The sequence below is a fragment of the Mugil cephalus genome, chromosome 7, assembly GCF_022458985.1.
Source record: "Mugil cephalus isolate CIBA_MC_2020 chromosome 7, CIBA_Mcephalus_1.1, whole genome shotgun sequence".
In the NCBI taxonomy this organism is placed as follows: Eukaryota; Metazoa; Chordata; class Actinopteri; order Mugiliformes; family Mugilidae; genus Mugil; species Mugil cephalus.
This window is the reverse complement of record NC_061776.1, coordinates 868,818-896,151: the sequence shown is the minus strand read 5'-3', so window position 1 is coordinate 896,151 and position 27,334 is coordinate 868,818. Positions and strand designations below refer to the sequence as shown.

Here is a 27,334-nt window from a genome sequence, read left to right as displayed (position 1 = left end):
ATATCATTGGATGAGCTGATGATGTTGAGTGGGCGGGGCCAGTTACAGCTTGACTTCAACTCAACCAATCAAATTCTTCTCTGCTTCAACAGCAGCTCTGTCTCGGATGTCAACTGCTTCATTTCTCTGTTGTCTTTGTCCTCAGTCAAATGAGTCAGAAATCAGTGGTTGAACAGAGTGTGGCTCCCTCTAGTGGATGATGTGGAGTATTGTGTTGTCTTTGCTCCAAAGGTTTTTGTTCAGAGTTTTAGTGTTTCCTGTCACTGTGGGCCTCAGAGCACAGTAGTACACAGCAGAGTCTGTCACTGCAGCAGAGGAGATCTCCAGGTCGACTCCATTTCTCTCCTGGTTCAGTTTAGCAGTCAGTCCAGGGTGTGGAGGTTTTGCTGTCACCACGTTGGGATCTTTTGTATCAGTGATCAATAGAAGGAACTGAGGAGCTGATCCAGGATCCTGTCGATACCACTGGAGATTCTCAGCTTTAACTGAATAGTTACAGGACAGAGTAACACTACTGCCCTCTGATGAAAACACTTCAGCTCTGATGGCAGTAATATCATCTTCCAAGCTGTGACCTAGAGATGAAACAACATATTATATCTACAGTCCTGTTCCACAGTCACATGTCCATCCTTTGAAAGACTCAGTGATGCTGCTAACAGTGTCGTCAACAGTTCTTAGTGATGAACTCGTCACATCTTTGTAATGTATAATGTGTCAAATGTTCAACATTGAACTCCAGCACCGAGAAAATCCAAAGTGGACGAGTAATGCTTTGAACGTGTCTTTGTGTTCCAGGTGTTGTTGTCAGAAACATACGTACCTACGAGAGCTGAACAGACCAGAATCACAGCCAGTTTTTCCATGTTGACAGACGTGATCTGTTGGAACTGATGTTCAGTGTCAGTTAGTTGTGAGTGGTTGTGTGAGTTGTGTTTGGTCCGATGTTCACAGCTGCAGTCAGTCAGTAGGAGGAGACTAGTTCATTGAGCTCAGCACAGCTCTAAAGAGTGGTGATCTGACTTAGTGGAGCTTTAGTATCAGCTCCAACCAGGACATACACCCTCACTCTGACACTGCCTACAGTCATTAACCCTTACATAAGGTTCATATTCTGTACCTTCACAGTATGGTCCAGGTCAATTTTGACAATAATTCCCTTTTAGCAAGTATTTCTACAAAATGTTCAACTACAAACCCATTCAGAATGTTCAAATAGCTTATCCCACTTAAAAAAATAATGATTAAACCTTCATAAATGTTTCAAAGAACAGGGAAAGTTTTACACCACACGTTTTTGGTGAAAATGATCTATTACACAGTATAATATCATGTAATATATTTTATTGACCCTGAAAATTACATGTACTTTCTGGAACTTCATAATATACCCACTGAACACTGTCCTCACTGCTATATCACAGGATAAAGTGCTTATCCTGAACTAGTCTCTTCATTCAAAGCAGAGGTGGAACACTTTCCATTTGTGGATCTTGCACATGTGTTTACCACTCAAAAAATCAGTCTTCATGCCTCGGCATTCCAGAGACTGGAAGCAGCCTCACCTCCTGATCTGTACACTCCAGCCAGTATAAGAAGCCCCGTGTAGGCATGTAGGTCAATTACATCCATGGTCTTCCATTCCTGGCCATAATGATTAACTCCCTCCAGGTTTGTCATTTCAGTGGTGATTTTTTTTTTTTTCAATGTCTGGAGAAAAGGAAGAGCTGAAATGCTGACAAAATGTCATCTGCGTGGGAGATGGTCAGTCTTGAGGGTCCTGGAGTCATTCAAATGACATTTTCTGCTGCCATCCTGCCTTCAACAGGATGTGGAAGTGACGACCAACAGATTGCACTATTTTTTTGACTGCCATGCTGTCGGCACCTTTTCATCAGAGGGATGATGAATTTTCTTCTACGTTGTCTTCCTGCTCTGACACGTCCTCTAAATCAGAATCACACTCATCTTGGAAGAACAGATCCAGGGCCTGTTGGACATTCAGTCTTGCCGCCATGATGTCCATCACTACAATGGCAGCCCATACCCACCTTTATAATGTTATGACCCCCACCACCTCCCTCCCAACCCAAGATTCCCAGATTCTAATTTGTTACTTTCTACATCATTTTATTAGGTGCAGGTGCACATCTTGTGTCTACGTGAAGGCACCGTCTGACCTCTGGATGACTTCTGTTCCCATATATGATCACTCACATGTTGTTTGTTGGTATTTCAATATTTTGGTATTCCCCTGCCCCCACAAAGACCAGCGGGTGTCTGTGTCTGCAGGAACCTGCACAAATGTTTGGGAACACAGACAGTTCTCGTGGCTGTGGTGAGGTCCCCTTCCCTTCAACTCTGTCACCTCTTTCACATATAAAATGCACACAAACATGACATGTGCATTCTCACAATTTGAAGATTCCATAAAACCACAATTTCCCCTTATTTGACCCACACTGGTAGACCTAAAATCCATCTGAATAGGTACGGGTCAAATCTGACCAGTAACAGCCTCAGTGTGCAAAAATGTGTAGCACCTATATAAAAGTATAAATTAACAAAATATTTTTATTTGTATGTATTTTGGGTCACTTCAGGAAAAGTCATCAAATTTCAGGATAAAAGAATGATGTTTAGGGTATTTTTACTGCTGTCAAAAGTCAAAACGGGTCAAATTTGACCCAAACAATATGTAAGGGTTAAGCTACTTCATAGGACCCACATATCCAAGGTTAAATAGTCTGGCATCCACCCTGGAGACTTACACACAACAAGTAAGGCCCTACATTTCACTCTAGACTGAACTGAACCCAGTGGAAAGATGTAATATCTGGAGTATTGTGTTCTCTCTTCTTGCTGTTGTAGCAGCAGCATTTTGAATCAGTGCCAGTTCTCTTATTGTCTGATTGTGGAGGCCAGTAAGGAGTTCATTACAGTGGTCCAAGCAACAAGAAAGAACAACACAAAGGAGATTTTCTGAACCTTGTTTGGACAGAAACTTTCTCATATTTTTTTTCATATTTTATTCAAGTTTCCATGATGATGAGTTTGATTCAGTTGTGATGTGAAACTGACACTTAGAACCTGGAGCTCTATGTTAGATAGAGCTGCATTCAACACCACTGATCACAATGTTTAACTACAATCAGAGAGTAGAGAAGACACATTTACACAATAACACAACATTTCATCCTCACACTGACTAGTGTCTTTTTCCTTGGTTTATGGAAGTTTCTCTCACCACCTTTAGACACATGGTTCTGACCATGTGTCCATTTAACATAACACAACATAACCAACCATAGAAGAAGAATAGAGTGTGGCTCCCATTAGTGGATGTTGAGTATTGTGTTGTCTTTGCTCCAAAGGTTTTTGTTCAGAGAAATTAGAATTGTGTTGATGTCCCAATATATATGGACCTAACTGTATGTCATCGGGACCAACCACCCTCCCACTCTTCATCCTCTTCAAAGCCATCCTAACTCCTTCCATCTTCCCCTCATACTCCTGTCTCCCATCAACACATTTCCATCTCTATCTTTAATCACTCTAACTTGTTCCACATCCCTCCCATGTCCCTCTGTCCCTCTGCCTCATCAACCGGTATAAATCCTTCTCACCTTCCTTACTGTCCAACCTCTCATTCATGTCCTCCTTCTGTTTGGCCTTTGCCAGCTCTATCTTCACCTCTCACTGCATCTTTCTTCATTCCTGTCTTCTTTCCTCCATCCTCTCAAAGTCCCTCTTCTTCCTAGCCAGCCTCTTCCCCTGAATATTCTTCTTCTCTTCCTCATTCCACCACCAAGTCTCCTTGTCTTTTTCCTTCCAGATAACACACCTAATACCTTCCTACCTGTCTCCCTGATCAATTTAGTCATCTGGAAGCAGAATAGAATAGAATAGAAAACTTTTATTGTCATTGTACAACAGACGTACTGTGGCACAACGAGATTACAGGGGGGGGCTTCAATGAGGCTCAGGTCCTGGAGCTTCTTCTGGTCTGCCTCGGTGCAGAGGGAAAACCATACCAAGGTACAGTAGGTCAGGATGCTCTCGATAGAGGAATGGTAGAAGGTTACCAACGGTTTCTGGTTGATGTTGTTCTTCCTGAGCACTCTCAGGAAGTGCAGATGCTGTTGGGCCTTCTTGATGTTAGCAGAGGGGAGGCGGATCTGCCCTGTGTTTCCTGAAATCCAGGATCTCTTCTTAGTCTTCATGGTGTTCAGAGCCAGGTTGTTTGCTGCACACCACGCGATCAGCTGCACAATCTCCTTTCTGTAGGCTGACTCGTCTCCTCCTGAGACCCCCCCCCCACCACCACCACCACAATCGTGTCATCAGCAAACCTCACGATGGTGTTGCAGCTGTGGGCTGGTCTACAGTCGGAAGTGTTAAGGTTGTAGAGGAGGGGGCTCAGCATACACCCCTGTGGGGAGCCCGTGCTGAGTGTTCGGATGGAGGAGAAGTGGGAGTTTGACCGTTTGGGCCCAGTTAGTGAGGAAGTCCTTTATCCAGCTGCAATAGGGTGGGGAAAATCCAGGGTCAGACAGCTTATTAACCAGGATGTCAGGGATGATAGTACTGAAGGCTGAGCTCTAGTCTATGAAGAGCATCCTGACGTAGCTGATCCGCACAGGCTCTGAGTATTTTCCCAGGAACCCCATCAGGTCCAGCAGCTTTCCTGCGCTTGACTTTGTGGAGCTTAACATCCTGTGCCTGCAAAGTGAGCGAGTGGGAGCTGGGAGGTGGTTGAGGTTGGGGTTTTGGGCGTGTGGCTGTCGATTTACGGGTTGGGATCTCAAAGCGTGCGAAGAAGGTGTTCAGCTCCTCCACCAGCTGATCTCTTGAGTCCACCGCCGTGTTGTTCTGCCCCCTGACATTGGTAATCTCCTGGATGCCCTGCCACATCTGCCGTAGGTTGTGGTTAGAGAGGTGATCCTCCATTTTGGTTTTGTAGTCCTGTTTGGCTTTAGTAATTCCTCTTTTCAGGTTGACTCTGGCAGCCGTGTACAGTTCTGTATCGCTCAACCTGAAGGTTGTGTTGTGGTCCTTGAGGAGCATCCTGACCTGGCTGGTCATCCAGGGCTTCTGTTTGGGGAAAATCCGGATGCGTTTATCCACTGACATTCTCCATGCAGAACTTGATGTAGGATAGCACAGCCTCTGTGTGTGCAGCCAGGTCCTGCTGTTCAAAGAAACTCCACTCAGTGTCAGCAAAACAGTCCTGGAACTGGAGAAGTGCATCTTCAGGCCATGTGGTGATGGTCTTAGTCAGAGCTTCTTCTGAGGCGGATGTATGCAGGAGTAAGGAGCAGAGAGATGGTCTGACTGATTTAGGTGTGGGGGTGGTATGGCTCTGTATGCTTGTTTAATGTTAGTGTAAACATGGTCTAATGTGTTTCTCCCTCTGGTTGGACAGTTAACATGCTGGTAAAATTTAGGGAGGACAGACTTCAGGTTTGCTTGGTTAAAGTCGACTGCAATAATGTGGACACCGTGCGGGTGGACCTGCTGGAGTTTGTTTATGGTGTCTGATAGGACCGAGAGAGCTAAGCTAACGTTAGTGGTATGTATACAGCTGTGATTAGAACGACTGTGAGCTCTCTTGGCAGGAAAAAGGAACGGCATCTGATGGTTGTGGCTAAGTCCGATGAGCAGTGATTATGTATGGTGAGAGTGTCGCTGGCCCAGTTATTGTGTATAAAAATGCACAAACCACCGCCTCTACTCTTATCAGATTCTTTTTTGTGGTCCCAGTGGTGAGTGGTGCGGTCTGCCAGCTGTATGGCTGCGTCAGGGATCTGCGGGTGAAGCCAGGTTTCAGTTATGATAGAAACACGGCAGTCTCGTACATGGGGGTTTCCTTGGTGAGTAGTTCGAACTTGTCCATCGTGTGGATCAGCAATCTTGCATTGCTGACAAACATACTTGGGAGGGGAGGCTTTTGGGGGTCTTTCCTGAGTTGCAGTAGCAGGCAAGAGCGGCATCCTCGCTTTTACTTCCTCTCTCTCCTCCGGCTCCGCCTCTTGCTGGTGCCGACAACAATTCATGGAGCTCCCGGTGGCCTCGCTATCTCTGTTGGGATGTTGTAAGTGCGTCGGAAATTCATCTGTTATGGTGATCTTCATGTTAAAACCGATGTCCTGAAGTTCTTGCCGGCTGTAGTGATGGTGACACATAGAAGCACGTGAACGAACATAAAACACAACGCGAACGTGGAGCCGTAAGCCGCTGTGTCCGTGCACGCCGCCATTTTAGCACCTCCTGACCCAGAGTCTGTCTCAACCCCTCCCTAAAATCCACACAGCTCTCTACCTCTCTCATCTTCCACCTCTTTGTCCTCTGCTCTGCCTTTACTCTCTTCATCTTCCTCTCCACCAGAGTCATCCTACACCACCATCCTGTCCATGACTCCACTATTCCCTTCACCATCATGTCCATTGAAGTCTGTTCTGATCACCACTCTCTGACCTTTGGGAAAACTCTGCATCAAATCCTCTAACTCAGTCCACAACTTGACCTTCTCCTTGTCCTTACACTCTACTCATGGAGCATAACCACACACAATGTTCAGCATCACACCTTCAGTTTCCAGCCTCAGACTCATCATCCTATCTGACAATCTCTTCACCTCAGTGACATTCTTCACAAACTCCTCCTTCAAGATCACCCCTACTCCATCTCTCTGCCTTTACTTGTAATCGTACCAACATTCATAGTCTCTGCTTCCAGTCCTAAACTCTTGTCTTCTTCCTCTCCTTCTTCAACCAACAGTAGCTCTATTCCCACCAGGACCCTGCAGGTCAACAGCTTAGATGGTGGTCATTGATAATAAAAGTCGTGACTGATCTGGAGTGGAAGACATGTTTATGATTCACATGTTTAATTTGACAAAGGTTATACATGGGATTACCTTCCTGACACAAAACTCTCCATTTATCTAGATACATCATCAAAATATATCCTATAAATTAGTTAAACAGGAGGATATAAATAACAAGGATTGTGAAGACCAATATACAATAACCTTAAAGCAGAAACATGCACCCCCTTGGTTTTCTGTTTGGATGTAAAATTATACTATTCTTAGTGTCCATGGTGTTTAGTGTGTGAACCTTCAGTTGGTTTGTCATTGATGTGGATTTGCTGCTCATGTGAATCCTCCCACAGTGTTTCATTAGCAGCTGTAACCACAGTGACTCTGGTAAAACAGGAATTAGCAGAATCCATCTGATATGAAGCTGTGGTTTGAATACCACTTCCCTCCTCTTTGAAGAGTAGTCACATATCTAGGTTCAGGTTTTTGTACAGCCTCTTCTACACTTTGTATCACTGTGTTTCTAGAGCACAGTAGTAGAGAGCTGTGTCTGCCAGGGTTAGGTCTGTTATGGTCAGTTCAGTTGATGTAGACGATGTTTGGGATTTATAGCGTTTATCAGGAATGTATTCACCTGTGGCCCGTTTGCCTCCTTTCCAGAGAATAAACTGAGGAGCCTGAAGGTCAGAATGATGTCTGTACCAGAAAAGCACAGCACCACTAGCATCTGTCTGATAGTTGCATGACAGTGTGACTGATTGTCCTTCTGTTCCACTGACTTCATCTTCATCAGGAGAGATTGTGTCTCCAGCTGTTAGTCCTGGAAAAAGTAGAGAACATGAAGCCATTAGACTAACATTGTCCATGAGGCTGAGAGGAGAAGACAGTGGAAAATGTCTCCTGTACAGTGTTACTCTGTGGACATTCACAACAAAATCAACTGTACAACTCTGTCAGTTCAATGTAGAAGATGATGAAAGAATGATTTTCATTGTATCAGAGCAAAGAAACAAGAAGAGTTGTGAAGTGCAGTCTGTATATCTGGTTAATGCAGCAGCTTCAACAAAACTTTAATCCCTGTTCTTCAACTCACGTATAATGTGAGATAGAAGCAAAAAGAGGTAAAGCAACATGTCTTTGGAGTTATTAAAGCCAGACAGACAGCACATCAACAATGTTCTTCCACCAGAGTAGAATGAGGAAGAAATAATGTCATTGGATGAGCTGATGATGTTGAGTGGGCGGGGCCAGTTTACAGCTTGACTTCAACTCAACCAATCAAATTCTTCTCTGCTTCAACAGCAGCTCTGTCTCAGATGTCAACTGCTTCATTTCTCTGTTGTCTTTGTCCTCAGTCCAATGAGTCAGAAATCAGTGGTTGAACAGAGTGTGGCTCCCTCTAGTGGATGTTGTGGAGTATTGTGTTGTCTTTGCTCCAAAGGTTTTTGTTCAGAGTTTTGGTGTTTCCTGTCACTGTGGCCCTCAGAGCACAGTAGTACACAGCAGAGTCAGACACATGAAGCTTCTGGATCTTCAGAGGAACTGATTTGTCTTTGAGCTCAGCATCAAAACTGTCTTTAGGAAAATCTGGAGCATTGTCACCTCCTTCAAACTTATCATGTTTCAGCATGTACTTCGGAAAACTATTTTCTTCTTGTTTGTACCAGAACAATGTTTGAGTTGTTGAACTGGTCTCAAAAGTACAGTTGAGTGTGAGAGTGTCTCCTTCAGTAGCAATGACATCTCCTGGTGTCTGCATCACTTTGTCTTCTCCTTTACACTCTGGGGAAGAACAGAACATGCAGAGGAAGAGATGAATCAATAAAGATGATTGATTCAAGGACAACAATCAGAAGCTTTAAATGTGTTCAAGTGTGTGAAGAGGAAACATGTTGAGCTTTCTATCTTACCAAAGAAAAGAGAAGCAAGAATAATCCACAGCCAATGTTCCATCTGTACAACAAGGTTTAAATCAACAGGAGAAACAAGCTGACGTTCAACATTCAGTCTGACAATTGTTCTCTTCACAGCAGCAGTTATTATTGACACAATGGTTGAACCCAGTGCACAAGTAGTGCACCGCCTACTTGTTAATGTCGCCCTCTAGTGGAGATAAAAAGGCTTCCAGCAGCTTGTCAGTGTGTCAGCTGGTGTTTTTGTTCCCACTCTGTGTTTCCTGTCACTGTGGCCTCAGATCCCAGTCGTACAGATCAGAGTCTGTCACTGCAGCAGAGGAGATCTCCACAACAAATGTTGTTGATACCAAAAGGAGTAATCAGAGCTCTCAGCAGGTCTGGAGTATCTGTAGGACAGAGTAACAGTGCTGCCTTCTAAACTGGACTCTTCAATGTCCTCAGCTCCTCCCTGAATCTCTCTGTCTCTCCTTCAGGTTTGGACTTGCCAGGGATTGTCCTGGTGGACCTTTCACCCAATGTGGGCTGGTTCAGTCCACTACTTTTGTTCTAGTTATTATTTTTAAGTTCAGATAACCTATGTGCTGTGGTGAAAGTTTCATTATTATTATTTTATAAGTTCCCTCCAGTTGGGCCGACTAGGCAGCCACTCATCACTGGCTACAGAGGGCTAGCAGTGTGTTGACACATGTTATTGGTGTAGGAGCCACATTTAAGTTTATTTGAATTCCATTGTTTGCTATGTCTTTGTGTTTGTGAGTGTGTTCCCGCTACAGGTGGTGATGGTGCCACTGTTTGAATGGCCTCCCATCATGCATCAGTGGGGGACGCACACCAGAGGAGACCGTCAGTCAGTGCGTTTACATGCAGAGCTTAATCGACCTATGCTCAAAAGTCAACTTTCTGACTACAGTCCTTGTACAGTCCTTTACATGCAGCGGAAGAAAATCGAATAACTATTGGGAACTTGTCCTCCTCCTCCACACTAGGGGGCGATACGTGTCTTTTCAGTGGGTTAATACCATGTTAATACAGCTAGTTTTCTGGTTGACCTATTACGTGATATAATAAACAAAAGGTCGTTCATGTAGCAGACCGACATTTCAAACAACAACCAGACGGATAATAGTACATTTTTAAATCTCGTACGTAATGTTCGTGCTAATTCTGGTGCAGGTAAGATCCGGGCTATCCCTCAGACGGTTCTTCTAGCGGCTCTGTTTATCTTCTTCTTCTGCGATCAGCTTTCTTGGACGTTTTTGTTCCGGGGTCACACGCCAGCTCGGTGGTGGTGGAGCATGAACACACCATCATCTCACTGAAAACTTCATTCACTGTACACATGCTGGAGAAAATCCCTGAGTGTCTCAATGGGATAATGAGAACTCCAATTTTAATCGGAGTAACGTGTTTACATGCACTTAAGTTCTCTTGTTATAGTCCGATTAAGGCAATAATTAGTTTTTTTCACGTGCATGTAAACGCACTGATTGACCACAGCGCGTGAAGCTGCGTGGAGACCTCCAATCTAGTTTGGCTGTAGCTTGGTCCTGCCAGTTATTAGACTGATGCAAACAATGCGTTTTATTTTCTGTGTTTTTTATGTTACAATAAATTACCAGCTTCATCCATCAACCAGCTCTCACAGGATTCTTTTTGGTCACAAACTGCAAGTCTGACACTGCACAACTGCTTTCTCCACGTGGTAAGACGAAGGAAACTGGACATAAGGGTTACAAGACAAACCAGAATGAAGTTTTGCCAGCACAGTAGCCAATGACGAGCTGTGGATTCCTTCATTATTGGAGACAGTAATGTCGGCCTGACGCATGGACTTGAACAATGGAAGTGGAATATGTGCTTGAAATGCTGCCATCCTGAATGACTTTTTCGTCTTGAAATAATGTTGAAAAGATCAAGAGATGACTTTGGAGGAAGATTTTCGAGTTTATGAACTGAGACACTTCTTTTTGGTGGAGAGCAAAAAAGGAGGTATTGAAACTGCATAATAGCATGAATGCAGCAGCGAAAGTTTTTTTCTTTTTAATACTGCAGACTCTTGTTTGACATTCTGAGTGATATTGTACTGTCCGAACGAAGTAACTTTCAGGATTTATCTGAATCCGATAAAAGGCTCCGCCCACCGGCCAATCAGCTGTTCAGGATAAGTTCAGCTGGATAAGTTGGAGTAAAGCCGGATAAGTTGAGCTCGCTTCGTGATACAGGCCTCGGGTGATTGTTTTCGTTGTCGTGTTCCTCCGGGTCGGTGTGAAGGACGATAGCGTCAGGTGGGACACGCCCCTTATCGCGCCACCTGTAGGTCAGCAGCGTCATGAGCCGCTAATGTGGACAGGTTGATATGTCCCGCTGTACGGTGTCAGTCTCTCACCTCTCCTGAAGCGTGTGGGCCGCGTGCAGCTTCTCGAGCCGTTGGACCTGGTCTGTATGCGCAGTGGGTTCGGTCGCCAGGTATGTAACCGTCATAGGACGTTTGAAGGATGTTTATGGTGTGCGGTGTTAATGCTGATCTGTTGTAGGTCGGTGTTGTAGTTGTAGTTCCTTCTTGTTGGCTGCTTGTGGGGCTTAGTGTTCTGTCTCACAGGTAACTAGTGCCTCCAGCTTTGCACCGTTAGCTGTCGAGTTGTGTTTGCTGGATGTTTGGTTTGTTGAAGCTAGGCTCATGGCTGTGGTTGCCCTGCCTTGCTTCTTGTCTCCATATTTGCCTTGTGGTCTGCTATTAGTAGTAGGAGTAGTGGTGGTAGTACGGCCGCTCTGAAAATAAACCCTAAACCCTATAAATGTAGTGATTACGGTAACTCTAGATGTGTGATGCTTGGTGGAAGGATGCTGCTCCGCTCACATTTAGTCAGTGGCTTCCAGACATGATGTCCTTCCTCAGGTTGGAGATGACTTACTTTAATAACACCCAAACAACACAGCATGTGCAATGTGAGCATGATCATTCCTGATGAAGTTGATGTGACCTATCAATAATGGAGTCAAATATAAAACACTGAATATATATCATCTAAATAATTAATGCAATACGATATAAACAACATGGATCATAAAGATAAATGTAGGATAATCTCAGTGCAGAAACATACGCTCCCCTGTAGTTTTACTTTGTATGTAAAATTATTCTGTTGTTAGTGTCCATGGTGTTTAGTGTGTGAACCTTCAGTTGGTTTGTCATTGATGTGGATTTGCTGCTCATGTGAATCCTCCCACAGTGTTTCATTAGCAGCTGTAACCACAGTGACTCTGAGAAAACAGGAATTAGCAGAATCCATCTGATATGAAGCTGTGGTTTGAATACCACTTCCCTCCTCTTTGAAGAGTAGTCACATATCTGGGTTCAGGTTTTTGTACAGCCTCTTCTACACTTTGTATCACTGTGTTTCTAGAGCACAGTAGTAGAGAGCTGTGTCTGCCAGGGTTAGGTCTGTTATGGTCAGTTCAGTTGATGAATCTGTTGTTTTTGATGTATAGCGTTTATCAGGAATGTATTGATTTGAGCCACCTTTTCCTCTCTTCCAGAGAATAAACTGAGGAGCCTGAAGGTCAGAATGATGTCTGTACCAGTAAAGATCAGCACCACTTGCATCTGTCTGATAGTTGCATGAGAGTGTGACAGATTGTCTTTCTCTTCCACTGACTTCATCTTCATCAGGAGAGATTGTGTCTCCAGCTGTTAGTCCTGGAAAAAGTAGAGAACATGAAGCCATTAGACTAACATTGTCCATGAGGCTGAGAGGAGAAGACAGTGGAAAATGTCTCCTGTACAGTGTTACTCTGTGGACATTCACAACAAAATCAACTGTACAACTCTGTCAGTTCAATGTAGAAGATGATGAAAAGATGATTTTCATTGTATCAGAGCAAAGAAACAAGAAGAGTTGTGAAGTGCAGTCTGTATATCGGGTTAATGCAGCAGCTTCAACAAAACTTGAATCCCTGTTCTTCAACTCACCTATAATGCGAGATAGAAGCAAAAAGAGGTAAAGCAACATGTCTTTGGAGTTATTAAAGCCAGACAGACAGCACATCAACAATGTTCTTCCACCAGAGTAGAATGAGGAAGAAATAATGTCATTGGATGAGCTGATGATGTTGAGTGGGCGGGGCCAGTTACAGCTTGACTTCAACTCAACCAATCAAATTCTTCTCTGCTTCAACAGCAGCTCTGTCTCAGATGTCAACTGCTTCATTTCTCTGTTGTCTTTGTCCTCAGTCCAATGAGTCAGAAATCAGTGGTTGAACAGAGTGTGGCTCCCTCTAGTGGATGTTGTGGAGTATTGTGTTGTCTTTGCTCCAAAGGTTTTTGTTCAGAGTTTTGGTGTTTCCTGTCACTGTGGGCCTCAGAGCACAGTAGTACACAGCAGAGTCTGTCACTGCAGCAGAGGAGATCTCCAGGTCGACTCCATTTCTCTCCTGGTTCAGTTTAGCAGTCAGTCCAGGGTGTGGAAGTGTTGCTGTCACCACGTTGGGATCTTTTGTATCAGTGATCAATAGAAGGAACTGAGGAGCTGATCCAGGATCCTGTCGATACCACTGGAGATTATCAGCTTTGACGGAATAGTTACAGGACAGAGTAACACTACTGCCCTCTGATGAAAACACTTCAGCTCTGATGGCAGTAATATCATCTTCCAAGCTGTGACCTAGAGATGAAACAACATGTTATATCTACAGTCCTGTTCCACAGTCACATGTCCATCCTTTGAAAGACTCAGTGATGCTGCTAACAGTGTCGTCAGCAGTTCTTATTGATGAACTCGTCACATCTTTGTAATGTAAAATGTGTCAAATGTTCAACATTGAACTCCAGCTCCAAGAAAATCCAAAGTGGACGAGTAATGCTTTGAAAGTGTCTTTGTGTTCCAGGTGTTGTTGTCAGAAACATACGTACCTACGAGAGCTGAACAGACCAGAATCACAGCCAGTTTTTCCATGTTGACAGACGTGAACTGTTGGAACTGATGTTCAGTGTCAGTTAGTTGTGAGTGGTTGTATGAGTTGTGTTTGGTCTGATGTTCACAGCTGCAGTCAGTCAGTCAGTAGGAGGAGACTAGTTCATTGAGCTCAGCACAGCTCTAAAGAGTGGTGATCTGACTTAGTGGAGCTTTAGTATCAGCTGCAACCAGGACATACAGCCTCACTCTGACACTGCCTACAGTCATTAAGCTACTTGATAGGACCCACATATCCAAGGTTAAATAGTCTAGCATCCACCCTGGAGACTTACACACAACAAGTAAGGCCCTACATTTCACTTTAGACTGAACTGAAACCAGTGGAAAGATGTAATATCTGGAGTTTAGTTTTCTCTCTTCTTACTGTTGTAGCAGCAGTATTTTGAATCAGTGCCAGTTCTCTTATTGTCTGATTGTGGAGGCCAGTAAGGAATTCATTACAGTGGTCCAAGCAACAAGAAAGAACAACACAAAGGAGATTTTCTGAATCTTGTTTGGACAGAAACTTTCTCATTTTAGTATTTTTCTAAGTTTCCACGATGATGAGTTTGATTCAGTTGTGATGTGAACACTGACACTTAGAACCTGGAGCTCTGTTAGATCTAAGAACTGCATTCAACACCACTGATCACAATGTTTAACTACTATCAGAGAGTAGAGAAGACACATTTACACAATAACACAACATTTCATCCTCACACTGACTAGTGTCTTTTAACGTTTCTATGGTTTATGTTTCTCTCACCACCTTTAGACACATGGTTCTGACCATGTGTCCATTTAACATATTGAGGATGTTGATGTTCTATCACCTCTACAATGAATCTAGAGAAGACTGTATCCTAACCAACCATAGAAGAAGAACAGAGTGTGGCTCCCTCTAGTAGATTTTGTGGAGTATTGTGTTGTCTTAGCTCCAAAGGTTTTTGTTCAGAGTTTTGGTGTTTCCTGTCACTGTGGGCCTCAGAGCACAGTAGTAGACAGCAGAGTCAGACACATGAAGCTTCTGGATCTTCAGAGGAACAAAAGTCTGGTTGATTTTAGCATCAAATCTGTGTTTAGGGAAATCTGGAGCATTGTCATCTCCTTCAAACTTATCACGTTTCAGCATGTACTTCGGAAAACCATTTTCTTCTTGTTTGTACCAGAACAAATTGTCGTTTGCTCCAGTTTCCTTAAAAGTGCAGCTGAGTGTGAGAGTGTCTCCTTCAGTAGCAATGACATCTCCTGGTGTCTGGATCACTTTGTCTTCTCCTTTACACTCTGGGGAAGAACAGAACATGCAGAGGAAGAGATGAATCAATAAAGATGATTGATTCAAGGACAACAATCAGCAGCCTTAAATGTGTTCAAGTGTGTGAAGAGGAAACATGTTGAGCTTTCTATCTTACCAAAGAATAGAGCAGCAAGAATAATCCACAGCCAATGTTCCATCTGTACAACAATCAACAGGAGAAACTAGCTGATGTTCAACATTCAGTCTGACAATTGTTCTCTTCAAAGCAGCAGTTATTATTGACACAATGGTTGAACCCGGTGCACAAGTAGTGCACCGCCTACTTGATAATGTCGCCCTCTAGTGGAGATAAAATGTTGAGTTCAACAGTGTGAAAAAGGGGCTTCCAGAAGCTTTGAAAAGAGGTAGAAAAGAAAAAAAGAACAAAATGCCGAATTAAAAGCACCAGATAAAAAAACAATAAAAAGTCAGAAAGAGCAGCTCTCAAACTGAATTAAAGACCAAAGAATCAAAATGAGTTTAAAGAAGGGATTTAAACCAGGCAGTGTCTGGGACAGCCTACAGAGGGAAACTGGTCCAGAGTTTGAGGACTGCAGCAGAGAAAGAATGATCTCCTCTGAGCTTCAACCTTGTTCTTGGGACAACCAGACGTTTTCTCTAGATCTATAAAGACACAATGCAGCTCCTTCTGCCCTTCTCTCTACTTCTACATCAGCATTCTCAAGGTAAATATCACATCTGCTCTTTCCCAGCATCAAACCATACTGCTGCTCACAAATGCTAACGTCTCCCCTTAGCCTAGCTTCCACTACTCTTTCCCACATCTTCATTGTATGGCTCATCAGCTTCATACCTCTGTAGGTCATCATCATCACCAGAACACTCCTCCTCCATTCCTCAGGCTTCCAGTCCTAAACTCTTGTTTTCCTCCTCTCCTTCTTCAACCAACAGTAGCTCTATTCCCACCAGGACCCTGTAGGTCAACAGCTCAGATGGTGGTCATTGTTAAGAAGAGTCCTGACTGATCTGGAGTGGAAGACATGTTTATGATTCACATGTTTATTTTGACAAAGGTTTTATGCTGGGTTCACTTCTTGACACAACCCTCTCCATCTATCTAGACTTTGGATCAGCACAAGAAGTAAACTGGCTTGTGACTCCCTATGTCTGGACTTTCAGGCTGCCAGGACCTGCAAGGCCTTCTCTGCTGGCCTAAAAATATCTAAACCACAGACAGACAGACGCTTTATTCATCCCAAACTGGGAAATTTCTCAGTTGCAGCAGAAGGAGGAAGTGTGAACATGATGCTGCTGCAGGCTCATAATCTGGATCTCCTCATAATTCTGACAGAAAGGTCAGACTAAATCATTGTCCTGCACCCTGCTGGAAGAGACACTGTCAGACACCTCTACTTAAGGCCTCTGAGAATCCTCCAGCTGGAGTCAACTCACAACACATATGACTGCTCCACCAAACACCCAGGCAGTCGTATGGTGAAGCTGGTGGATGACACGGTGGCGGTGGTGGGACAGATATCCCATGGTGACGAGTCAGTGTATAGACAGGAGTTTCAGGATCTGATGGATTGATGCAGGGATAACAATATCTGGTTAATGTGGTGAAAACAAAGGAGATGGTGGTGGACTTCAGGAGAGGTGACCTGTTCACTCTCCCCTTCACATCAAGGGAGAAAATGTAGAGATGGTCCACAGCATCAAGTACATGGGGCTCTTCATCTCCAGTGACTTCAACTGGACCACAAACACAGAGAGCGTGGTCTAGAAGGTCCAACAACACCTCTATTTACTGAGGAGAATAAAGCAAAATGGACTCAGCCCAGAGCAGCCTGCATCGTGGCGGACTCCACCCACCCAGCAAATAGACTATTCAGCCTCCTCCCCTCATAAAAAAGACTACGATGCATCAGGACCAAAACATCAAGGCTCCAGCTCAGCTTCTTTCCAAGGGCTGTGAGACTCATCAACAATATTACAAACACCATCTATTGCTCTATGCTCTGCATCTGACACATTTTTATTGTACATCTTATTAATTTATCTTTATCTTTGTGTAATGTAAACAAATATATACACTATATACTGGAAGTGCAAAAGTGACATGAAGTGAAGGGTGATAGTTCAGTGCAGGTTTAGTTCTGTGATGGCGGATCTGACAGAGGTGGATGAGTTGTAGAGTCTTATTGTGGATGGAAGGAACGATGTCCTGTATCGTTCCCTAGAGCAGCAGGGTTGAATGAGTCTATTGCTGAAGCTGCTCTTCAGCTTGTCCAGTGTTTTGTAGAGGGGGTGAGAGGGATTGTCCATGATTGCCAGCAGCTTTGCCAGCATCCTGTCCTCCACCACCTCCTCCAGGGAGACGAGCTTAGAGCCAACAACAGACTCTGCCTTCCTGATGAGTTTGTTCAGTCTGTTGCCTTGATGCCTGCAGCCCAGAACACCACAGCAAAGAAGATGGTGCTCGCCACAACAGACTGATAGAACATCTGCAGCATCTTGTTGCAGACATTAAAGGACCTGAGCCTCCTCAGGAAGTAAAGCCGGCTCAGGCCCTTCTTGTAGACGGCCTCTGTGTTAGTGGACCAGTCCAGTTTATTGTCCAGTGAGACCCCCAGGTACTTATACACAGGAACCATCTCCACATCCGTCCCACCGATGCAGACAGGAGAGGGCAGGTCTACCAGGTCAACACACCCCACAATGGCTGCGTCATCAGAGAATTTCTGCAGATGACACGACTCAGTGCAGTACTGAAAGTCAGCAGTGTATGTGGTGAAGAGGAAGGGAGACAGTGCGATTCCCTGGGGGGCCCTGATGTTACTAATCAGATGACCGGACACACAGTTCTGTAATCTCACAAACTGCGGTCTGCCCATCAGATAGTCATCGACCCAAGTGATGAGGGGACCAGTTTGCCCTTCAGCAGACTGGGCTGGATGATGTTGAAGGCGCTGGAGAAGTCGAAGAACATGATCCGGTGTCACATACAGATGAGGAGTTAAACAGGCGTATGGATTGAGACAGGACAGATTTCCTGTAGCGTTCTTTGTCTGAGTCTCTTGGAGAAGGAGCTCTGTTGTCCGTCTATCATCTGGTGGAGAGGGAGGTCAGGATGATCCATGACTGATATCAGTTTCTTAAGTGTCCTCCTCTCCCAGCCAATGACAGAGCCAGCCTTCCTGATCAGGTTATTCAGTGTGTTGCTGTTCCTCCAGCAGACCACAGCAGAGAAAAGGGTTCTGGCCACAACAGACTGGTAGAAGATCTCCAGCATCTTGCTGCACACGTTGAAGGATCTCAGCTTCCTCAGGAAGTCTCTGCAGGCCTACTAGGACACAGCTGTACTGTTGGTCCTCCAGTTCAGTCTGTTATTGATTATTCTGCCCTCCCTAAACGTGAATTGCTTAGTTTGGCAGATAGCTAACAGTTCTCCAATGAGAGGCAAAGTCTTCTTTCTTCAAGGATTTATTTGTCACTCTCAGTTGAAGATTACTGTAAAACTGAAATATATATACAACAAGAATTAAAACAATATATTCTTAATTAACAAATACGTTAATAGCATTCGAACTTACTGTAAAGCAATTAGCTAACATTCGTCTTTAACAGCTAAGAATCAAGTCCGCTAGCTCAATGCTAACATACAATGAAAAACACCATAGACAGGCTAACAAACTAGCATCGCCACAGTTGCAAAAGATAAAACTGACGTCTTCTAATGTTAATAGCGATTACAGTAAGACCTTCAAATACGTATACATAATACTCACAGACATATGTTCTCTTAACTTGTGAACGAACACTGCTGAAGTTCGGCTGCAGATTAACCGCTTCTTCTGACATTATAACTTTCGTACCTCTGTCGTAATACTGCCACCTTCAGGCAGAGATGTGTACGCCAGAGGGGGCAGCACACTCCCCGCCTGGTATAATGCTTTATACCACTACAAATTGTCTTTAGGAAAAAGTAAGATGACCTCTGAGATAGGTCGCAAATACACTTTAGGAGTACCTTTTTTAACCACCCTAACTTCCACCTTGCGTATTCTATTATCTTGGCTGGGTACAGTCTTAACAATGAGTCCAGTAGGCCACTCCGACCTTGTTGCCTGTGAATCTTTCAGTAAAACAACGTCTCCTACTTGCAGGTTACGTCTGTCAGTGCGCCACTTTTTTCTGGGTTGGAGTGTTGCCAGATATTCTTGTCTCCACCTCCTCCAGAAGGTATCGGCAAGGCTTTGAACCCTTTTCCAGTGCTTAATAGAGAGGTTGTTTACATCAAAGTCACCTTCAGGTGCAGGCAGAATATCTGCCTTTTGTGTTAATAACATTGATGGAGTAAGAACTGCAGGAGCTTCAGGGTCAGAAGATACTGGAACCAATGGTCTTGAGTTCATGATGGCGGTGACTTCTGCCATCAAGGTAGTGAGCACCTCATGTGTCAGGTGGGAGGTGCTTGGTTTGAGGAGAAGAGCATCCAGGATGCGCCGAGCGATGCCTATCATCCTTTCCCACGCTCCACCCATATGGGATGAGTGAGGAGGATTAAAGATCCAGGTGCATTTGCTGTTATGGAGGTGTATCTGCAGATCAGGATCCTGCGTGTCAATGTTAAGTTCTTTACATGCCCCAATGAAATTTGTTCCTCGATCTGATCGGAGCGTCTTAATGGGTCCCTGATTGCTGTGAAACGCCTGAGACTATTAATGAAACTTGCTGTAGTCATAGTTTCCAGGACCTCAATATGCACAGCCCTGGTGCTCAAGCAGGTAAACATGGCTGCCCACCGCTTGCTCTGAGCGTGGCCTCCTCTTGTTCTTCGAGCTGTCACGATCCATGGGCCAAAGATGTCCACTCCAACATGAGTGAATGGTGGCGACGATGACAGTCTGTCTGCTGGTAACCCCGACATCTTCTGTTCCTCTAGTTTACCTCTAAGTCTTTTGCAAGTGACACATTTATGTATAACAGTAGAAACAAGTTTCTTTCTTTCCCTGATGTGCAACTTGATCGTGATAATGTCTCACCAATAGTGTACCTGTGTGTGTCTTTGGAATGATCACAGGATGTTTGTCATCAAAGCACATGTCTGTTGAGGATGTGCGACCACCGACTCTCAGTAGTCCATCTTGGTCAAGAAATGGAGACAACTTCGCAAGAGGGCTTTGTCTTGGGATTTGATCCCTTTAATAAGATGTTCTATCTCCTTAAAAAAGATCTCTTGCTGTGTTGCCCTGATGATCACGGCTGTTGCTTGGGCATTTTCCTCTCCTCTTCTGCTTTCACTATCAGGAACCTTCACCTCACTTCTGACTCTCTTGATTAATCTGGAGATAGCCCGCACAAGTGACTCCCACGAGGAGAATCTTTCAAACCTCTGTGCCCCAAGCAGATACTTCGACGTCAATGACACCTTTGTGCTGATGGCTGTAACCTTGGGACGGATTTCTTGATCTTGGTCCGGGTGTATCAGCTCAAAGTTGTTGACAGGAGCAGTGTTTTCCTGCTGTGGCCTTGACAGAAATGATGGCCCAGAAAACCAGTTGATACGTTTGAGGTCTGCAGCAGCTAGTGGCCGAGTCCCGTGGTCAGCAGGGTTCTCTTCAGTGTTGATGTAGTGCCACTGGTGTGGATGAGAAGACTTCCTAATTCGTGTGATTCTGTTGGAGACATAGACGTAGAATCGCTGTGACGTGTTGTTAATGTAACCTAGCACAATTCTACTATCTGTGTAGAATTGCACTGAGTGGATGTCAATGTCCATCTCACCTTTAATGAAGTCTGCCATCTCAACTGCCAAAACGGCAGCGCAGAGTTCCAGACGAGGGACCGTATGTGCTGGACGCGGCGTCAGTTTGGATTTTCCCATGACGAAGCCCATATGACATTCTCCTGTCATGGAGACAGTTCTCAGGTAAGCAACAGCTGCTATAGTAATGTCAGAAGCATCAGAAAAAACACAAAGTTGTCTGTACTGAGTCTGTGTAGCTAATGAAACAGGAATATAAGGTCTTGGGATGGCAAGCTGCTCCAGCTCTTTCATGGAGTCCCTACAGAGTTTCCATTGTTCTTGTTTTGTTATTGGAAGTGGAGCATCCCAATCGTACTGTTCAACAGAAAGCTCCCTCATTATGTTCCTTCCACCCACAGTAACTGGTGCCACAAACCCTAAGGGATCGAAGAGACTGTTCACTGTGGACAGAATGCCTCTTTTAGTCAATGGTTTCTCCTCTGAAGAAACACAGAATGTGAAGCTGTCTGTCGGTAGGTTCCAGCTGAGACCTAGGCTTCTCTGTAGGGGTGGTGATTCTGATCCACAATCTAAGTCTTTAACACCTTTGGCCCAGTCTTCTGCGGGAAAGGCTTGCATGACGCTGCTGCTGTTGGACGCTATCTTGTGTAGTCTAATGTTTGACTAAGCCAGCATTTCTTGGGACGTCTGTAAGACTTTGATGGCGTCTGTTTCAGTTGGGAATGATGCAAGTCCATCATCCACATAAAAGTTGCGCATGACAAACTCTTTTGCTTCGGGAGTGGACTCTGTTGCCTCTGAGGCGGCTCGCCGCAGGCAGTAAATGGCAACCGCTGGCGATGGACTATTGCCAAAAACATGAACCGTCATGCGGAAGTCCTTCACTGGTTTCTGCAGGTCGTTGTCTTCATACCATAAGAACCTCAGAAAATCTCGATGTTCCTCGCAGACTGTGAAGCAATAAAACATCTGCTGCACATCTGCTGTAACTGCTACTGGTTCCTTGCGGAAACGGATCAGGATCCCGATGAGATTGTTGTTCAGATCAGGACACAAAGAAGCACGTCATTAAGAGAAACTCCTTCATGTTTAGCACTGGAATCGAACACTACTCTTATCTGTTCTGGCTTGCGTGGATGGTAAACGCCGAATAAGGGTAGGTACCAACGTTCCTGTCCTTCCGTGAGCGGCGGAGCTGGCTCTGCTTGCTTGGCGTCAAATACCTTTTGCATGAAGTTGATGAAATCTTTCTTCATCTGTGGTTTCTTGTCTAGATTGCACCTTAGAGATGAAAGACGCTTCATAGCTTGAAACAGATTGTTTGGAAGACGGTTCCGTGGTGTTCGAAAAGGTAAGGGGGCAACCCATGTGTTTGCTTCATCCTTATACGTTTGCTGATCTAGTGTTTCCACAAAAATCCTATCTTCAATTGACAGATCCAAGATGTCGTCATGTTCGGTTCTCTGGAATACTTGGTAACCAAGAACATCAGTTTCCCTCACCTGGTTAAACATGGAGCTTCGAAGATTCAAGCTTGGAATGTGACAACTGAACTTCTCTTTGGCCTGAATGTTGTTGGTGCATTGCTCCAAAAGTGAAGCTCGTCCATTATGTAGGATGTTGGTTTTGTAGACGCTGGTTTGAAATGACTTATGTGCGAATCCAAGACACACCTCTCCAACAATGACCCACCCAAGGTCCAGACGTTGAGCGTATGGTTCATTGTGGAGATCATTGTGCTGCTCTCTGACCTTGTGTACACAGAGAATGTCTCTACCAAGGAGGATGAGGATTTCTGCATGCGGATCGACCTCTGGGATTTTGCTTGTTACAGGCTTGAGGTGTGGATAGTGAAGAGCAACTTCTGGAGCTGGGATTTCTGCTCTATCATCGGGTATCATGTCACACTCGATGAGAGTAGGAAGTGAGAGCTGTGTCATGCCATCCAGGGATTCAATGATGAAGTTGTTTGCTCGTCTTCCTGTCACATCCATGACTCCTGAACATGTTTTCAAGGTGTATGGTTCTAGGTGTCCATCAATACTGAAAAGGTTGAAAAAGTCTGTTTTTGCGAGTGAGCGGTTGCTTTGTTCATCAAGAACGGCGTACATTTTGACTGCCTTTTCTGACTGTCCAGCAGGATACACTCTCACCAGGCATATTTTAGAACATGATCTTGAGCCGGCTAAATTTCCACATATTTCAGTACATTTCGATGTCACATCTGTGGCTGTTAGCTCCTCTTTCTCCCCGCCATGGTCTTCTGAAGCAGCAGAGTTTTTCCACTTTAAAGGGAGAGGTTCTGGATGAAGTGCTGTGGTATGTGTTTCACTTCCACATTCTCTGCATTTTAATGGCACATTGCAGTCTTTTGCCATGTGGTTAATGGAAGAACAGCATCTAAAACACACATATTTGTCCTTCAGGAGGGATTTTCTTTCTTCCAGACTCTTATTTCTGAACAGACGACACTTCCTCAATGGGTGTGGTTTACAATGCAGAGGACACTGTTTATCAGGGTCTATGACGCTATTGTCAGTGGTAAGACGTTGACTAGCTCCACTTACCGGTGATACATCCGTTTTCCTGACAGAGATTGGCAGTTGGTGTTTCTGCTTTAGACCTGCTGTTTTTTCTGTTCTCAGGCTGAAGGAGGTGACACAGGCAAAGCTAGGGTCATTGCGAACCTTGGCTTCCTCACTGACGAATCTGACAAAGAATGAAAATGGAGGATAGGACACACCACAATCTCTTTTAAATTTTGAAGCAACAGTAACCCACTTCTCCTGCAGGTTGTACGGGAGTTTCGTTAGAATAGGATTGACTCCATGTGCTGTATCCAGATGAGAAAGGCCCGGAAGATAACCGTTCTGCTTTGCTGCTTGTAGCTCCAGAAGAAGGTCTCCTAGCTCCCTCAAACGCTGGTGCTCTCTGTTCGACAACTTTGGAAAGTCCTCCACTCTCTTTAACAGTGCGTGCTCTATGATTTCTGGAGCACCGAAACATTCTTCTAGTCGCTGCCACACCATGTTGAGACCTGCCCCAGGGTCGTGAATGTACGCTGCTCTGATTCGTCTTGCTTGAGCAGCTGATTGTGGTCCAAGCCATTTTGCGAGCAGATCCAACTCTTCTTGTGGTAGCAGATTCAGATCCCAAACTGCAGACTGAAACGATGTCTTCCATGCCCAGTAATTCTCGGGTTGATCATCAAATCTCAGCAACCCAGAACTAACCATCTCTCGACGCATCAAATATTTCGCTAAGTCCGAGGTGTCTGTAGGATGGACATGAGGAGGTCTTGGTGTAGATATGTGGGGCCCAGGAGGATAAGGCTTGCTGTCGTTGTTAGACCTTTGTACATAAGGACCATAATTCCCACTGGTAGGCTCTCTTTCGGGACTTGTCGCACAGTGGTGTTGCAGTATGCTCACCCCAACCTTCTGTCTTTGGTCAGATGAAAGAACTGGCAAAGGTTTAAACTCTTCCTTGCCGTGCTGACTGCCCTGATAACTGCCCGGGTCGTTGCAGCCCACAGTCGGTTTAAGGTAGCTTGTGGCAGGCTGATCCATGGATGTAGATGGAAGATCAGGAGGGTAGTCATGATAGGTTTGCGGACCAGAGTTGAATTCTGCATGTTGCTGCACATACTCTTGGGTGCGCTGGGTTGCATCGATGAGTGGCATTTCGACCAGTTGGGACTGTTGTGGGTCTCTGATTTCCTGAGTGGATTCTTCCCAAGCTTGAGCCTCAGCTTGTGCCGCCGCCGCTTCTTTCTCTGATTTGAGCACGTGCAGTTCTGCATCTAACTCAGCTTTCTTTTTAAGCTGGTCAGCTTGTTTCTTCAAAATGTCTGCTTCCATGTGTGCAAAGGAAAGCTTTACTCGTGCAGCTTCAGCCTTTGCACGAGCCCTGGCCATAGAGACAGATGATGAGGTGAGTTGACTGGAGTGCTTAGAACTGGATGCTCTAGATCTTGTCTCCAGTGTTTTATCACCTTTTTTCTCATCTGCAGGAGTTGCCATGATTGACAAGTCTTCTGTGACGATTAAACACTTGCAACTGTGCAGCAGTTTGTTTACATAGAGTGTGGCAAGAAGATGTCTTTTTACTATTCTGCCCTCCCTGAACGTGAATTGCTTAGTTTGGCAGATAGCTAACAGTTCTCCAATGAGAGGCAAAGTCTTCTTTCTTCAAGGATTTATTTGTCACTCTCAGTTGAAGATTACTGTAAAACTGAAATATATATACAACAAGAATTAAAACAATATATTCTTAATTAACAAATACGTTAATAGCATTCGAACTTACTGTAAAGCAATTAGCTTACATTCGTCTTTAACAGCTAAGAATCAAGTCCGCTAGCTCAATGCTAACATACAATGAAAAAAACCATAGACAGGCTAACAAACTAGCATCGCCACAGTTGCAAAAGATAAAACCGACGTCTTCTAATGTTAATAGCGATTACAGTAAGACCTTCAAATACGTATACATAATACTCACAGACATATGTTCTCTTAACTTGTGAACGAACACTGCTGAAGTTCGGCTGCAGATTAACCGCTTCTTCTGACATTATAACTTTCGTACCTCTGTCGTAATACTGCCACCTTCAGGCAGAGATGTGTACGCCAGAGGGGGCAGCACACTCCCCGCCTGGTATAATGCTTTATACCACTACAAATTGTCTTTAGGAAAAAGTAAGATGACCTCTGAGATAGGTCGCAAATACACTTTAGGAGTACCTTTTTTAACCACCCTAACTTCCACCTTGCGTATTCTATTATCTTGGCTGGGTACAGTCTTAACAATGAGTCCAGTAGGCCACTCCGACCTTGTTGCCTGTGAATCTTTCAGTAAAACAACGTCTCCTACTTGCAGGTTACGTCTGTCAGTGCGCCACTTTTTTCTGGGTTGGAGTGTTGCCAGATATTCTTGTCTCCACCTCCTCCAGAAGGTATCGGCAAGGCTTTGAACCCTTTTCCAGTGCTTAATAGAGAGGTTGTTTACATCAAAGTCACCTTCAGGTGCAGGCAGAATATCTGCCTTTTGTGTTAATAACATTGATGGAGTAAGAACTGCAGGAGCTTCGGGGTCAGAAGATACTGGAACCAATGGTCTTGAGTTCATGATGGCGGTGACTTCTGCCATCAAGGTAGTGAGCACCTCATGTGTCAGGTGGGTGGTGCTTGGTTTGAGGAGAAGAGCATCCAGGATGCGCCGAGCGATGCCTATCATCCTTTCCCACGCTCCACCCATATGGGATGAGTGAGGAGGATTAAAGATCCAGGTGCATTTGCTGTTATGGAGGTGTATCTGCAGATCAGGATCCTGCGTGTCAATGTTAAGTTCTTTACATGCCCCAATGAAATTTGTTCCTCGATCTGATCGGAGCGTCTTAATGGGTCCCCTGATTGCTGTGAAACGCCTGAGACTATTAATGAAACTTGCTGTAGTCATAGTTTCCAGGACCTCAATATGCACAGCCCTGGTGCTCAAGCAGGTAAACATGGCTGCCCACCGCTTGCTCTGAGCGTGGCCTCCTCTTGTTCTTCGAGCTGTCACGATCCATGGGCCAAAGATGTCCACTCCAACATGAGTGAATGGTGGCGACGATGACAGTCTGTCTGCTGGTAACCCCGACATCTTCTGTTCCTCTAGTTTACCTCTAAGTCTTTTGCAAGTGACACATTTATGTATAACAGTAGAAACAAGTTTCTTTCTTTCCCTGATGTGCAACTTGATCGTGATAATGTCTCACCAATAGTGTACCTGTGTGTGTCTTTGGAATGATCACAGGATGTTTGTCATCAAAGCACATGTCTGTTGAGGATGTGCGACCACCGACTCTCAGTAGTCCATCTTGGTCAAGAAATGGAGACAACTTCGCAAGAGGGCTTTGTCTTGGGATTTGATCCCCTTTAATAAGATGTTCTATCTCCTTAAAAAAGATCTCTTGCTGTGTTGCCCTGATGATCACGGCTGTTGCTTGGGCATTTTCCTCTCCTCTTCTGCTTTCACTATCAGGAACCTTCACCTCACTTCTGACTCTCTTGATTAATCTGGAGATAGCCCGCACAAGTGACTCCCACGAGGAGAATCTTTCAAACCTCTGTGCCCCAAGCAGATACTTCGACGTCAATGACACCTTTGTGCTGATGGCTGTAACCTTGGGACGGATTTCTTGATCTTGGTCCGGGTGTATCAGCTCAAAGTTGTTGACAGGAGCAGTGTTTTCCTGCTGTGGCCTTGACAGAAATGATGGCCCAGAAAACCAGTTGATACGTTTGAGGTCTGCAGCAGCTAGTGGCCGAGTCCCGTGGTCAGCAGGGTTCTCTTCAGTGTTGATGTAGTGCCACTGGTGTGGATGAGAAGACTTCCTAATTCGTGTGATTCTGTTGGAGACATAGACGTAGAATCGCTGTGACGTGTTGTTAATGTAACCTAGCACAATTCTACTATCTGTGTAGAATTGCACTGAGTGGATGTCAATGTCCATCTCACCTTTAATGAAGTCTGCCATCTCAACTGCCAAAACGGCAGCGCAGAGTTCCAGACGAGGGACCGTATGTGCTGGACGCGGCGTCAGTTTGGATTTTCCCATGACGAAGCCCA

General features: G+C 44.7%; 2 protein-coding genes, 1 long non-coding RNA gene and 1 gene segment (V, D, J or C); all 4 read right to left on the bottom strand.

The window, feature by feature from the left end:
• Positions 1-13,095: 13,095 nt before the first annotated feature.
• Positions 13,096-13,743, bottom strand: LOC125011141 (the record flags this gene model as incomplete). The annotated part of the segment is given in 2 exon segments: positions 13,096-13,400; positions 13,649-13,743. Coding segments are annotated over 2 exon segments (348 nt in total), but the record flags the coding sequence as incomplete, so codon positions are not given.
• Positions 13,744-18,414: 4,671 nt separating this feature from the next.
• Positions 18,415-18,900, bottom strand: LOC125011101. The gene is made up of 2 exons (XR_007113125.1): positions 18,738-18,900; positions 18,415-18,467 (listed from the first exon to the last, which is right to left on the bottom strand). It is a non-coding gene; the product is annotated as an uncharacterized LOC125011101 (long non-coding RNA).
• Positions 18,901-21,759: 2,859 nt separating this feature from the next.
• On the bottom strand, positions 21,760-25,306 carry LOC125010584. Its single transcript, XM_047589330.1, has 2 exons — positions 25,223-25,306; positions 21,760-24,952 (listed from the first exon to the last, which is right to left on the bottom strand). Exon 2 carries the CDS (start codon positions 24,739-24,741, stop codon positions 21,760-21,762), a length of 2,982 nt encoding a protein of 993 aa, XP_047445286.1. The 5' UTR covers positions 24,742-24,952; positions 25,223-25,306.
• A 78-nt stretch (positions 25,307-25,384) lies between these two features.
• LOC125010221 lies at positions 25,385-26,440 on the bottom strand. The gene has a single exon (XM_047588629.1). The coding sequence runs from the start codon at positions 26,363-26,365 to the stop codon at positions 25,397-25,399; it is 969 nt and encodes a 322-aa protein (XP_047444585.1). The 5' UTR covers positions 26,366-26,440; the 3' UTR covers positions 25,385-25,396.
• Positions 26,441-27,334: the final 894 nt, after the last annotated feature.